We start from the raw sequence: 16,508 nt of genomic DNA on the forward strand, positions 1-16,508 counted from the left end.
TGTAAGTATTCTCACACTTCTTATCAAACTGTCTGTACTGAGCTATCTTGATTATCACTTCAAAAGTTTTTTTCTCTTACTTAATTGGCCTCTCAGAGTTGGTAAGACAACTCCCACCTGTTAGTTGGTAAGACAACTCCCACCTGTTCATGCTCTCTGTATGTGTGTGTGTGTGTGTGTATATATATATATATATATATATATATATATATATATATCCTCAATATATGTTTCACTCTATATGCATCAGAAGAAGTGGGTTGTAGCCCACGAAAGCTTATGCTCTAATAAATTTGTTAGTCTCTAAGGTGCCACAAGTACTCCTGTTCTTTTTACGGATACAGACTAACACGGCTGCTACTCTGAAACCTTTCAGAAACAGTGTGTTGGTCCATTGCAGGACTGGCCTTGGCTGTGGTCATTCAAATTCTCCTGGAATTAAACTGGAGAAAAGTATAACAACACTCAGCAGAGGAAATAAAGTCTGCCCCTGGTTTGGACAATCTTGAGTTATAAGTTTAGCTTTCCCGGGCTCTTTACTTCTGCTTGTATCATGGCATATGATCATTATAATTGAAGTGCAAGAGCTTCTGAAGTATTAAGGCAGCTTTGTGATTCTCTGATGATGAAAAGCTACCCTAAAGCTGGCAAGTATCCTGACAGCAAAGGGTCCAATTCCACCTGCATCTCTGTGTCAGGCGGTTTGGCCAGGACATTCCCATGCTCTGACGATTCCTGGTCTTTTGTTTTAATGTAAGTATAAGTATGTATACAGGTGCATGTAACTGAATAATTCAGATTCTAACAACTTTTGTGAGCAAAAGGCCTTTCCTTTTGTTTTCCTGGTGAAGTTAGAGGCCATTCTTTTTCAAAAGTTCACTTTGCAAACTGGGTAAGTTTTTCACCCCACCATAACCTTCCTTCTTGTTACAAATAATATTTCCCCCCTTCCAGTTCAAATTAAAGTAAAACATTTCAGCTATGTCCATTCAACTTACCACTTACAGCAAAACAACCCATTAGCACACAAATACAGTGTGTATATCAGGAATGGGCCAACTGACCTTTCAAAAAGTTCTGTCTAATCCAAGACAATTTCTGTGAGGCAAATAAAATATCCAGCAAACAGTGCAAGCATGTGTTCTCATCAGGCAAATGGAAACCTATCCCACCACTATACTTTGCTGGCACAAGGACTTTAAAGCATTTTCTATCCCATGACTTTCCTCAAAAAGGACCCCGAAAAAAAATGTTGGAAGAATCAACCAACCAGTAAATTAAGAAAAGCTTAAAATTAAATTAACTGATGCACTGTTATGCATTATGTATATTACCTTTAAAAAATTAAACCTGATGCAGCAGGATAAATCTGGGGATCCCCAAAGAAGGCAAAAAACAAACAACAAAGCATATTCAAAGTTTTAGGTAAGGTTCAGCAAGATCAACATATGATTGAATGTAAGTTCCTTTGCCATTCAAGTACTACATTAGCTTAATTCCCCCCCAACACATGCACTAATTAAAAGAGTGGTTATAGTCAGGATAGCGACTGTAATTATCACACTGTGGGGCTCAATATTTATTATCTTGTTATCAAATCTGCTCAGCACATAAGTCAAAACATGATTTTTTTAACCATCAATGCTACACACTTAGTCCTGCCTCTTTAATTCAAGTAGTTCTTTCCTCTTACAACCTCTCAAAAAATAAAGATTCTGGTGTCAGCGATGATGCGTGAATTAGAATAGAATGCCAACTCATTCTTCCCCAGCTGTATTAGTTATGCAGGGCTAAAGTAGAAATAATTTGCTCTGGTAAAAAGATTTTAAAAAAAAAGCAGGTTTGTCTTATAGGCACACAAGGTTAAATTCTGCTCTCGGATCCAAACATACAGTTCCAGTTCATCTCAGTGAAAGGCACACACACTTACCATTATCTCTTTAAAAATGGCACGTGATAGGCCTTCCATCATTCTTCAGGCAAAACGCCCTTGAATCAGTGGGCATTTGGACTGTAGAATTTGGCCCAGAAACCAGAAAGATTGAGATAGACGGTACCATTTTTTGAAACTATAACTACAATTTAATCTTGTCGTAGAAAGCATTATTGATATGATGGTACTCACACTATCAATCTGTGAAAGCCAAAGCCAGGGACTTAACTATTGGACGGACAGATGGACGAATGGATGGGTGGATAGATGGATAGATAATCCTGACCATCTGACACCTAAATAGGACATAATCAGGTGACTGAAAATATGATGATGCAACACAGGTACTGACACAAAGCCTGAAGAAACAGAAGATGAAACTAACTCCTGATTACTGTTTTTAATACGGTTGTTTAGACATATTTGGGCTTACTGAGGAATGTGTATAAAGTTTGCTGTCATTTCATATGCTAATGTGTCACTTCTCTTCCCACTGTTCAAAGTACATTACTCCATAATTTCTGTTGCCTGTTACCCTTTGTAATTATTATTTTCACATCCTATGTTTTATTCTTACCCTTATACTTTGACTTCCCAGCATTTACTTGCATAACTGCTTGCCTCCTTTGCTAATTCTGTCCCTGTGTATTTGTGGTATTATAGAGTGGATACATTAGCAGAGGTTTTAAAATCTATTCAGCCTCTTGAAAATTTGCTAAGTAAGGTGTGCTTAAAGTTAATTATATGCTGAAATGTTTAGCTGAATTGGGGCCTAAATGTACTAAAGAAATATATAGCAAAATTCACACAAATAAACAACGCAGCAGTTATAGCTTGCATACAGTGTAAATTAATCCTGAAGTCTTAAGCCTCTGTCCCCTATATGCTTTTATGCTGCAGCCACTGTTCAACCCCTAGACCATCTCTCCACAGGCAAGAAATGAGAAATTTTGAGGGCTATTGAACACTGACTTTTCAGAGTGAATTACCACAAAGTTATTTAACACAGGTGTTTCTGGTCTAGCACTATATTAGGAAAACTCAATGTTCAATGGGCCAGAAACTCACCCTTCCCCAGCGGTGGTCTCGGGTCAGAATCCTGGGCTACAATATTAAGCATGTCATATTAAACTAGTGTAAGGTTTTCAAAATATTTTTGCTTCCCCTTAATTACTGGGAGTTTTCATCTGCTTCTGCACTTGTGAAATTCCTCAAAGCAAACCACATAGTGTTCTGCCACTGTTGCACCACAGATCAGGGTTCTGATCTCTGACACTCCAGTGTATATCTGGACTCACACCGTTGAAGTAAGGTAAACTACTTTGTATTAACACTGGTGTAAATGAGACTAGAGTCTGGCCCACAGTGGCTTTAAAACCATGATGTTTTCTTCCACCTCCAGTAGCAGAGTGAATGTGGTCCATTACGTGAAGTGACAGGGTAGCTGTAATGAAAAGAAAGTGAGCACTACTAGTGAAGCCACTGTTGCATTTTTGAACAGAAATATGAAGAAATTGTACCATTGTAATACCATGTTAACCACTATTTCCTTATAAGACTATATTCATCATTGTACTATACTCTGTTATAGCATATTGAACATTATTGTTATGGTAATTAATGTAAGTGTCAAATAAAAATACCTATGGCTAGTACCATAACGGGAAAAATGACTAACATTATGTTACTATGGCTTCATGATGGGTAAGGATGGCTCTTTCTCTAGCTGAAGAGGTTATATTTCAACATCACCAGAAGCAGTGAAAAGGATTTGATGAGGAACAGTTTGAAGATGGCCCTGTGTTGCGATCTCTAGTATGTGGCTAAAAAATGTAAACTGCTATGAATAAAAAGCATTCATTACTGTTTGCTTCTAGTCGAGGGTTCAGAGTAAGCTTGTTTAGATTGGGGAGGAGTGAGGTGAGAGGAAAGGGTTTTCAATTTTAAGTATTTAGCATCTGAGGGTTGTCTGGTGACCTATGTGAAATGAGTTGCTCTCAGTCTAGTTCCTAGTTGACAGGTGTCTGCTTCACAAAAACCTTCAGCAGAGAGGCCAAGAACTGAATAGGCATGCAGATAAAACTACCCTGTCACCCAGACGTGGTCCCTATTATGGAAAGCTTGCACTGCTGTCACTCATGACATCCCTTTTCTGGGATCAAAGAGAGTAATCTCAGTATGCCATACCATTCACGAGTACCAAATTCACCACAATTTTAAATTACACACACACACACCCCCTTCCATTTTGAATAATGCCCAGTTTTCTTTAGTCCAGCTCTCTACCTGGTTACCCTGTACTGTAATGTATTCTAGCATTGGTGGTATACTACCTTCTACTATTGCTATTACTATTTACTTCCACCTTTTACTATTGCTGATGCAGGAATTTGAGGCTCTGGCAGGTAGTTGCACTTCTATGAAGAACCACTCCTGCTCCCTGGCTGGAGCAGTATCTGTAAAGCATCAGCTGGGGAGGAGAATTCTTTCCCCTGCCAGATCTGGAGGCAATCCTACTGGATAGCCTGGATGCTCAGGCTACACTGGGAACAAAATCTGGGCCGGAAAGCTATCTTCTATTTTTCATTGAGGTCTATATTAAAAATACTGTGCCAAAACACAGTATGTACCATACTTTCCTCATGGAATAGAACTGAGTCTAACCCAAATTTCATTTACATGTCTCCAAAAAGGCTTCTGGTATAATCTATGAAAGCAAACTGACAGAATTGTATCATGACTGTAGTCATAAATGGAGGGTAATATGCACATTTTTATGAAGACAGTCAGCCCTAGGGAGAGCATATTTGCAAAATATCTTCCCATCAGTGACACAACACAATGGAAAAGGAACCACAGGGGAAAGACGTGCACTAACAACTCCAGAAGAAGGCATAATGCCAAAAACATGAAAACTGGAAGCAAAGGGTTGCTGCAGCATGCTCTTCCTGAGAAGCTTCTTCAATTTCTTGCAGTATCACTGGCCCAAAGCTCCCTCTAGATGAGTTGGTCTTTCCAACATGAGGACTGGAAACTCTGTATTTTGACTTGCAGATCTTCCATCCACTTCTTCTTTCAGGAGTGTGGAGGTAGCCCCCTACAATTCATAGAATGAGCAGGGGGGATGACTCTAAAAATCATAGATCTTAGATCTCTATGGATGTTGGGAAATGCACCCAAACCCAGGGCCTTCTGCACAGAGGTCTTCTGCCTCTATGTTGGTTGTTATCCTCAGCTGACATCCATGGCAGGATAAATGCGGATTGTCTTTTTGTACTGAACAACCACATTAACACTTTAGTGTATTTACTGTTCAGCTCTTCCAAAGGGAAAAAAATAGCTGAGTATGCTAATCAGAAGCTTCTGCAATGAGGGACTAATCTTGCAAGATGCTGAGCATATTCAGCAAGATGCAGAGCACATTCAGTGGGAGTTGAGGATGGTGCTTGGCACCTTGCCAGATATTCTCAGCCTCTTACTGGATCAGACTCCAAACTTGCTGTACCAGTGTCCAAAGTGCTCAATGTACCCGGTTTCAACTAAATCTGGACAAGACAGAAAGCCAATGTGAACTGGCTTTCCAAGCCAAAAACAAATTAGAAATAAAGTGATACATAAGGTTACCATAGGTGCCAGGTCTGGCTCTTTTTCTTGGCTTACCCTGATCTACAGACACAGAGCCAAAGGACTCTCAGATTTCTACCTTAATTGGCTCAGTCCCCTTGAACTTCAACTAAATTCAGCTACACACTTTGTAATGCGGATGCCAAAAGGCAGAGGCCCACCAAACACAACTCCTTTCCAGCTTCACTTAGCTAGTTATCTAAGTTCCAGGGAACCAGGAATTCCTCACACAAGACGTATGTGTGGTTTATATTGCCTCCAGCTATGTCTTTACTGAAACCTTTTACAGTTCGCGAGTGTTATTTATGAATGGAAGAAACTGCAAATATCAATGAACAAGAAACTCCTCCTGAACAGACAAGTTTGCACTCACTTTACTAATTGATGCCAAGAAGATAATCCAGCTTGATATTGGCATCCAATGCATTCATATCTCTGTGTAACTTTGGTTTATGCACATATATGATAAATATGGCATTGTTAGTAAAGATAAGCTCAGGAGGTCTTAAGACCCTTACGTTTAGGGTCCATTTTATCTGAACCACCAAAGTTGGTTCTTTGACCTACACAAAAATGAATGCCTTTGCATATAAGGAAAAGGAATAAAACTACCATTAACTATTGCACAAAAAGCTATTCTACTCTCTAACATTAAGAACGTTCAGAGCCTATTTGTGTGCTGCAGCACTCTTATTTATTTTGAAGTATGAGTTTAAACATATGCTGGGGGAAGAAGAATCTTATATTTGCTTAATTAACAAGCCAGAGCCTTTGGTAGGTCTGTTCCTCAAACAACAGGATTCCCTTCACATAAAACAAAGGTGAATACAACATTTGAAGCCTACACAGGGAACATAAGTTTACCTTAAATCCCAGCTGCCTTTATAGTCAAGTAACACTGAAGAGTGAATGAGAGCTAATATTTTTCCTATGCTGTGTACACACTAATGATGCTATACAAGTGTAGTATTCTCATCATTTCTGTCATTTTCTTTTTCTTTTCCCAAGTCCTGCTCTGTTTCGCATGATGGGAGTAGACAAAATTGCAGCAGCACTCTAAGATTCATCAGTATGAGTCTCAACATATCAATTTTCAAGTGGAGCAACTTTAAACACATTGTAGGCTTTTAGTTTCCATAGAAAATAATACTTCTATTGTTTTCAAAGAAAACTGTAAGTACCTAAAATTACCACACTTTTAACATACTGACATGTTGATGGCCAGATGTTCTTTCAAGCTCAAAGTCAGATTGGCAGAAGTCAGAGCAGTTTAGAGGCTTACTTGAAACATAGTATTTTATATTTGGCAGGAATTACTGTATTGCAAAAAAAAAAAAAAAAAAAAGACAAGGTGACTTTCTATTATTTATTTTTTTAGTTTAGTGTGGTTCTAAAGAGCTAAAAACTAATTTAAACACAACAAATGCTTTCATCCCATCCCTACTATGAGGCGAAGATCTCCAACAACAACGGTATGAGTGGAATATGCTTTCTTTTTGACACAGCCTGAATTACGTTGCTTGTGATGTAACTGGGTTTTGCCACCCAGGCCAATATTTTCAGGATGTCCCAATTTGAACGTGGTGATCCTGCATCCTATGGTCCTCACTTCCACGGTAGCAGGGCTCAGAATAACTTTTGGGGTTGGTGGAGGAAGGTGCAGGAAAGCCCATAATGGACACCTGTAGAATAACCTGCTGATAAAGGACATTTTCTCCGAGCCTGTCAGTTAGCAGCTGGCTAATGCCCTGAAGCATCAGTGTTTATATCCCTTCTGAAAAAGGTTTTTTTTTTTTTAAATCCTGGCTAATCTGTGGATATTCTCATGATATATATAAATATCTAATTCTTTTTTGAATCCTGCTAAACTCTTGAGCTGGCCTTAATAATCTATTGTGGCAATAAATTCCAAAGGTTAATTGGGCATTGTGTAAAATATATTTATTTTTCACAGCTTTAAATGTGTTGCCTTTTGATTTCATTCAATTTCCCTTTGTTCCTGTTTTGTAAGAAAAAGCAAATAGGAGTGCCTAATTTACTCCTCTATACCACTTATTATTTGTACACTTCTATCCCAACCCCTCTTATTTGTTTCCTCTCTAAACTAAACAGTGCCAATCTTTTCAATCTTCCCTCACTCAACATTAATAATTGTTTTCATCTGTCTGTGAACTCCATCTATTTGATTCTATATATCAGAGGTTTTCATTTAGCTACCCACAAGGATGCCCAGGTCTTTTTCCTAAAAGGACACAGTTAATTTAGAACCCATAAAATGTCTGAGTGGTTCAAGTTATTCCTTCCAATGTGCTTTACTTTGTATGGGTCAACTCTACATTTCATTTATCACTACAATGTCCATTCACCCAGCTTTGATAAGTCTCAGTACTTCCCAGTCTTATCTAATCTTGACAAACTTACATAGCTTTGTGTCATGTGCAATTTTTGACTCGACTGTTAATTTCCTTTTCCAGATCATTAGTTAATAACTTAAAAGAAACAACAGTCCTAGTACTGAACGGTATTGCATGTTTGTATGAGCATCTCAGATACTTCATTCTTAAGTTCCTTCAGAAATTTTGGCTGTATACCATCTAGTTCTGGTGACTTGTTCTTTAGCTTATTCCAACACCTTCCCTTTTTACATCTTTAATTCTAACAATGCCACCTTTTTTACACAGAGAGACAAGGTCTGAGGTTGGTATCTTCCCAGCTTCCCTTCCAGAGAAAGCTGATAGAAAAAAAATCATTTGGCTTCTCTGCAATTCCTTCTCATCCTTAAGAGTTGCATTTACTCTCTAAGGGCAAGTCTACACTACCACACTCCATCCACCTCAGTGAGAGGTGGAAGCTATGTCAGCAGGAGTGCATCTCCCATCGACATAGCACTGGTGTAGACAGAGCGTAGGTCAATGTAACTTGCGTTGCTCAGCGTGTGGGTTTTGCACACCTCTGAGCGACGTAAGTTACATTGACTTCAGTGGTAGTGTAGTCAAGCCCTTAGTCTAGTGGATTCACCAAACCTTCACTTAGGATTCCTGCTTCTGAAAGAATTCCTTGTTATCTATTTTTATGTCTTTGGTTATTTGCTCTTTAAAATACTTCTCCTTCAGTATACCAGGAAATGACACAAAACTGGTTCTTAATTGTTTCCCCTTTCCACCAATATTCCTATTTAAACACCTGCTTCCTCCTTCTGCTTACTGGACTTATTGTGTTCATCATTCTCCAGTCAGGATAATGGTTAAGCGACCACCAACGCTTCTCTGCCATCTGACCATTTGCTTTATTCATGTGAAGTTATAAACCATTCCTCAATTCTCCAGGGTCAATGGATTGTCTAATATAAGTTCATAAATAATAAGAAATGACAGATTATAAAGTAATAAACCATCCAGTGAAGCTTTGTTTTATCTTACAGCAGCCTAAATACCAAAGATAAATATATTTAATCATCCATCATTTCCAAGTTACATCCGTGATTAAAATATTGAACTTGCAGTATATGGTTTCCCATTTGTATAATTGCTCACACAGACAGCTATTACATCTTAACTGTCAAGTTCAATAATTAACATGGTTTCAAAAAACTTTTCTTTATATAACAAGCTAAGCCTGTTGCTAATTTGAGGTTTATTACAGGAGATACATAATTATCCCTGTACTACCTATTAGGCTGAATAAAATACTGCAAGTGAAAGTTTTTTACTCATACATAGGGACATTGCCACACCAGATCAGGTGAGTGACCTGTGGGTTGCCATACCCACCTCCCAACAGCAGCCAGGATAAGAAACTTCAGAACAAGGTGCACAAAACCCAATAAATGGATTATGAACCCAGCTGCCCTATATATGGCTGCTGAAAGTTAACCAGGCAGCTATGCTTCTACTTCTTTATACATTAACCTTTTATGCGAGTAACCTCTTTAGAAGGCCTAAGCCCATCCCATTAATTGTGATTCTACAGGACCAAAAGTTATTCTACAGATAGAGAGACACATTCCTCTTTGGAACTCTAGTCTTCTACAAACCAGTCTGACACATAATCCCTTGCTGCCCACAATTGTGTTCATAGGTTGACAGTGATGGTATATGCTCATGAGTTTGTTTCACTCATGTCAGTTTTCAAATGAAAGGAAATGTGGATTTCTCTGTTTCTGATGTAGGTCAACCCACCCTGTGGAAGCTAAACCATCCCTTATCAAGGAGAACTTTTGTCTCTGATTTCAAGATAATTTTGCAGAGTACTCTCTCCCCTGCCGCCTCCCCTCTATTTCCCCCCCACACTTTGCAATGCACAAGACTGGACAAAATGATAGGTATTTTCAAAACAATCTCCCAGGGAGAGGGACTCACATCTTTTTCAAGTGTTTTATTCCCCTACCCCCAGCCTCTGCAAATTACCCAGTTTGCAGACTACTGCAGAAACATGCCAAGTAAGACAGAAACTGCATAACCATGTGCAACATGCCTGACAAGTGCTTTCTCCTATGGAGGATGATCTTTCTGTTGGACTGAACTGCTAGAATGATGCCATATAGTCAAAGGAAGCTATGGAGTTTGCGCAGATTGCCATAAAAATGATTGCATTGCTGAGGGGGCTTGGAAAGCCCAGTAAGTTATGAAATTGTCTTAATGACACTAATGTTTGTAAGATGACAACTGCAGACAATTGCATTAGGGGACAAACTAATTAAAAGTAAAATAAGTAAATCAGGAGAGCCCCAAAAAGCTCAAGGAATGTATTCGAAGAACTAGTTAAGACTGCATGAAGGGATATAATATAGGGTGGTCAGCAACACAGATCATGACACAATGGGAGAAAAGTAAAAGTGAAAAAAAAGTTTTATGTATGTCTGAGAAGCACCCATGAATGTGTGACTAACAGGGAAAGAAAAAGACCATCTAGTATTCAGCCACACTCAGCATGGCTAACTGCAACCACTGGCAGCCTGCATATTGACAGGAATTTGTCTTTTCCTTTAAGTGCAATGGGGCTCTAGGCATTGTTTGAATGCCAACTCAGAAAGCCTTCCAGTGTATACATGTATGTCCTGTATAACACAGTTCTCTCAGAATATGCTCCAGTCAGTTGATAGCACATCACAAAAGCGTCAGCCTCATTTGGAGGAATGGCAAAAGGTGCATACCTGCCTGATAAGGTAGCACCATACATGAAATACTTTAAATCAGAATGTAGCATAACAGCAATGAAAAGCAAAGAAAGCCTGTTGCCTAAGCCCCCTGATGTTTGACAGCTGATCAGAGCTCTAAGATGATATGTTTCTAAATTTTGGAAAAAAATTAAAAAAGTATTTTTATCTTTTATAAGCAAACAAATTTGTGAAGGGATTATAACAGACTTACAGTTGTTGAGTTTTGACTTGGCGTGACCACAAACTTGAGAGGTACAAACCCCATAATGGGCAACACAAGGTTAATGATGACCCTGCTCTGCCTTTCTGGCAGGAAATGCCAGAATTGGAAGGAGAAACCCAGCTTAGTTGGTGGCAGACCAGTGAGACGAGCAGATAGCCAGTCCTTAGCTCCTAGGGAAAGGCCTAGCTAAAGGCAAGGAATCCTCAGGTGACTGTTGCCTGGTGATCCCTCCCTGAAGGGAGGGAGAACCTGTTATGGATTCACTTATGATGGACACTAGCCTGTGAGCCTACTTGGGGCCTGCTGCTTTATAGAAGCCCTCTGAGGGAAGAGAAGTTTTACCCCACCTGTGGGATATTTCATTCACGAAACTTCACTTCACTTGTGTTTACTGACAAACTCCAGAAGGGGTGGACTAACCCGGGGCTCGGACTGAGGGCTGAGCCTCTTGATCCTGGACTAATGCGCTGAAACACCCAAACACAGCAGAGCCTGGGTAAGTGCTGAGGTGCAACCCAGGGGACGCCCTGGCATAGGAATCCCGGGGACTCGGCTCAGAAAAATGCAACATGATTTGGCAATAGGAAACAGAACTTCTTACTCGCTTGTGTGGGATACAGTGAAAGATGCACTTACCTATGAAGTAGGCCAGCAGGATGGCAAGCAGAACTGCAGCAGCAATAGCTGATAAAGCAGCACATTTCCAGCTACAATACTTGGAGGGCTTTTTCAGCTTGAACGCATTTCTGGAGAAAGTATTTCGAGGCAGCAGTCTGGGAGGTGGTGTGTAAACTGTTCCTGAGGTCAAAGGGTATCCAGGGGAAGAACTACTGAACAGAGGGGTGGTTCCAGAAGATGTCTTAAACAAGAAATGCCTGAAATGCAAGAAAAGAGAGACAGTTAAAAAGGTGCAATACTGTAGTTAGAAAGAGTATCTCCTCTCTGCACCTTCTTTTATTATGTCTGGAATCTCCTCGCTGACCTTGTTCACAATGCTGCCATCATCTTGCCCTGCAAGTCACTCCTTGCAACAGTACTTCCAGGAAGCCTACAAACACTTGTTCTGCTTAAAGAAGTGTTAACAAAATTGACAACAGAAAATGATAAAATAATCCAAGTACAAATCCTGGAACTAACACGGTGTGTTTTAAGCTTCCTCATTAAATCACTTTACTTTCTGTATCCCATTCTCCATCTACATGTTGTCTACTTCAGCTGTAAGCTATTCGGGGCATAGGACTGGGCTGTAAATTTTAGGCTGTCTTAACTCCACTGACTTCAGTGATGCTACTGCTGATTTACACTGGGATGACAAAATAGAATCAAGTCCCCTGTGTTCTCACTGTCTGTAATGTGCCTAGCACACTTTTGGCATTGCATAAAGTCAATGATAAATAAACAGTAAGAATATCATCTACAATTCCTCCACTTTATATAAAAATAAAGACTACATGCAAATAATCAGTGAGTCCTACAGAGAAAAGAGGAATAAAAACACAGCTATTTTAAATTCTTCCTCTCCCCTCTATTTTTAATTTAAAAATAAAACAACACAATTATTACGTTAATGAAAGAGGCCACTGAATCCATTCAGTTATTTATGTAACAGGTAGAGAGCATGAGCAACAATTGTGCACCCCTATCTATCACAAACTGTCTCACTGCTGTGCCTTGAAAACTACCTCTAGGGGGTCAGAGGATAGTTCAAGCTCCTTTCAGTCCTTGGACTCCTTGCTGAGTGTGCCAATATAGGTTCTAATTAGTTGCATATGTGTGGGTGCTTCTGGGTCTGGGCATGTATCTACTATAACCTGGAATGAGTTCACCAACTCATTTCACATAAGTCATGGAATAGTAACATTTCTAAATTTAAAAGCAGTTATTTTTACTTGTACTATCCCTGTCTGCCACAACAAATCCCAACAACTGCAAGAGGAAGGGAGAATTTTATATGAAAAAAATTAAGGACATCTGAAAATCTGGGACCATTACAAACTTCTTAATGCCACAGAAGGTTATACTTTAAAGTATAAGATAAATAAAATATAGCTCCACTTTTGCAAGGATGATCTCTTAATTCATTGTGGGTTTAGCTGCAACTTGACATGGTGTTAGTTTAGACCCTAGTCTGACCAATTATGTGCCTTCTGGTATCACCTGAGATGGCACCGTCAAGCAGTGGCATCTGTTTAGTTATAATTCTCAGACCTGGAAGAGATATCACTACACATTCCTATTAGCTTGAGTTTGATTAAGGCACGCAACTAGATCCAAAACCTACAATACCTGTGTGTTTATTAGTTTAACTAAATCCCTATCTTTCCTAGTAAACATCCTTTCTTCTCTTGCTGGCTTAGATGGCTTTCCTGTGGAACCTATAGTCCAACTAATATTCTGAATTCAACACTGTGCTAGTCTTTGTAATGGTCTTGGCAATGACTGGTAGCAGAGTAGAGCTTGAAAAGCATTCTAAGTCTGTATGAGAGACACCTGCTAGAGTTACAAGTACCAAGGAAAGAGAAAGAAAATAACTGGCATGAATTCTGCAAGGTCCTGAGTGCCTCTTGCAATCAAAACACGTTGAGGGTGCTGAACAATTTGTAAAATTAGGCCCATAGTCTTTCCTAATATTAGGTCTTATTTCAGATGTAAGAATGGGAGACCAAAGCTAATGGTCTGAAGAAACAAACAAGTAGGTCACTATCAAATCAGTTATTATGAGCTTTAAAATCAGTATTTAGTCACCATTTATTATAACAATGATTTGGAAATCTGAAACCAAAATCTGTTTCCCAAGTACATTTCCCCCCATCAACACTCACAGGCACACTCATTTATCATTACACGATTTTTTAGAGAACACTGAAGCATCTGTCTTGAAATAAAGCCCAATATATAATGGAGTGCCTGGATTTTGCAAATAATCATACGAAAATAAAAGGCAGACTGTGCTGTGGCTCTGCCAACTTTGGCAGTCTCAATTTAAGACTACGTATTGGAATTTTAAGATGGTCCCTGAAAATATGCCTTGCTTATACAGTCTAATGAACATTGAATCAGTTATTCTTGTTCACTGTTTAGTTTTTAAAGAACCCAAAGGATCATCTAGCCTGTTACCATTAAATGCAAAATACAGCCCTGATGGAAGTGGACACAATGTCTGTCAATTTCAGAAAGAGGTGCATCCACTCATATCATTATTACTATTTACTTATATAATAAAAATCCTTGAAAAGCTCCACAGAAAAAACTACATAATCAGCAGTTGGTTTTGAAACCTTAGTATCTCAGACATTTTCACTTAAAAAAAAAAAAGTCCCTATCCTGGGCTGTTTGCAAAACAATACCTAAAGAAACAGTATCATTCCAACCAATGGAGAGTGTTCTTTAATTAATCTTCCTGCCAAATGACATTGCCATTCTTTACTGCTTGTAGCGAATATTGCAGGGGTGAGATTGGTTAAGTGTTAGAAACATTACAAACCCTTGTTTTCCACATTTTTATAAGTGGACTGTGAAAATGTGCTCATGGCAGAAGCTGTGATTAAAAGGTTTCAGCCCCAACATGACCTACCCTTTCAAATTAAAAACAAATCTTTCAGCCTATATTCCACTTAGAAGGTTGCAAGAAATAACAGGGAATGGTTTCAGATGCTTTTTACTGTCATAAAAAGACCAACTTTCATTAATTAAAATGAAAATAAGTGGGGGGGGGGGGGAAGGGGAGGACTGGTTGAGTTACACCACAGCTCTTGAGATTTCTATTCCTCTTGTTTGAGTGACCGGTTGATCACTCATTAGCTCTTCCATTAGCCTCACCCCAAACTCCCCCAAATCCTCATTATACCAGCACCCCTTTCCAGTTTCAAGCCTAAGGGGCTTAAATAAACAGTTTTTCTATTAGCTTCTTTTTTTATCCCTTGGAGCAAATCTCAGCAGTGTCAAGAGGCAAAAAAGTGCAGTCCTTGTGCTGCCTTGTTCTGAAATGTCAAGGTTTTTAACCCAGGATCTACAGGGCGAGATATAGTATATAAACAAAGTTTGAATATAATGCATTGTTCAAGTGAAGTTAGGTATAGTGAAACTCTGGCCACAGTGAAGTAGAATGAATAAACATACTGAATGGTTTCAGTGGAAAGTCCTCCTCCCTCTCCCCTCCCCCCCAGCTAAGGCTATTAATCTCTAATAGATTTTTAATACTATATGTGCAGAATGAAGCTTTATGAAAGGCAAGTGTGACAAAGTTCCTCCTCTATCTTGGTGGGTCCTGCGCTTATTGGCAGATTTTCTTGCCTCAGAGATTCACCATGTGGGTTGGGGAACAGCCCAGAGATCTTCCCCTTTGGAAGAACCCACAGTCCAGGTCAATTGGGAGGTTTGGGAGGAACCCGGGCCCGCCCTCTACTCCGGGTTCCAGCCCAGGGCCCTGTGGACTGCAGCTGTCTATAGTGCCTCCTGTAACAGCTGCATGACAGCTACAACTGCCTGGGCTACTTCCCCATGGCCTCCTCCAAACACCTTCCTCTCACCACAGGACCTTCCTCCTGGTGTCTGATAACGCTTGTGCTCCTCAGTCCTCCAGCACCACACCCTCTCACTCTCAGCTCCTTGCACCTCTTGCTCCCAGCTCTTCACACTCACACCACAAACTGAAGTGAGCTCCTTTTTAAAGCCCAGGTGCCCTGATTAGCCTGCCTTAATTGATTCTAGCAGCTTCTTCTTAATTGACTCCAGGTGTCCTAATTAGCCTGCCTGCCTTAACTGGTTCTAGCAGGTTCCTGGTTACTCTAGTGCAGCCCCTGCTCTGGTCACTCAGGGAACAGAAAACTACTCATCCAGTAACCAGTATATTTGCCCTCTACCAGACTCCTGTACCCCACTGGTCTGGGTCTGTCACATATCCCTCCCCCCTGCTCAACGCCAAGGGGTTGGGCAGCTTGGGACGCCAGACAGTGCACACGTGACAAGCCATTGGCGTTGCCATGACGGCTCCCTGCTCTGTGTTGCACATGGAACTGGAAAGGTTGGAGGGGTAAGAACCATCTGGTCACCCTTGTGTTCTTCTCCTTGTTCCGCTGCATCCATTGAAGAGGGACATGGTCACGAGGACAACTCTGCGCCCGAGCAGGTAGTAGCGCAATGTTTCCATGGCCCATTTTACAGCGAGGCATTCTCTGTCCACCACTGCATATTTTTGTTCCCTTGGAAGGCGTTTCTGACTGAGGTATAGAATTGGGTGTTCCTCCTCCCCAACCATCTGTGATAGAACGGCCCCAAATCCTACTTCCGATGCATCCGTCTGCAGGATAAACTCCTTGGTGAAATCAGGGGCTATCAGTATGGGGTTACTGCAGAGGGCAGTCCGTAGGTCTGTTAATGCTTCCTCTGCTGCGTCAGACCATCTCACCAGATCAGGTCCACGGGCTTTCACTAGGCCTGTCAGGGGGCTTGCCCTTGTGGCAAAGTGGGGGATAAATCGTCGGTAATACCCCACCACACCTAGGAATGCCCGGACTTGTTTCTTGCGACTTGGTCGGAGCCAATTTTGGATGGCCTCTAACATGTTCACT

The 16,508-nt window shown here is 40.3% G+C and overlaps 1 protein-coding gene across 12 annotated transcripts in view; it reads right to left on the minus strand.

The window, feature by feature from the left end:
* Positions 1 to 16,508, minus strand: part of TENM2 (teneurin transmembrane protein 2) — an 812,220-nt gene that overhangs the window by 225,858 nt on the left and 569,854 nt on the right. For all 12 annotated transcript variants that reach the window (XM_065409745.1, XM_065409744.1, XM_065409743.1 and 9 more), the window contains one exon: positions 11,575 to 11,813. In XM_065409745.1, the coding sequence (XP_065265817.1) occupies positions 11,575 to 11,813 (239 nt within the window). The remainder of the gene's footprint in view (positions 1 to 11,574; positions 11,814 to 16,508) is intronic.

Source organism: Emys orbicularis, chromosome 8 (assembly GCF_028017835.1).
Source record: "Emys orbicularis isolate rEmyOrb1 chromosome 8, rEmyOrb1.hap1, whole genome shotgun sequence".
Classification (NCBI taxonomy): Eukaryota; Metazoa; Chordata; order Testudines; family Emydidae; genus Emys; species Emys orbicularis.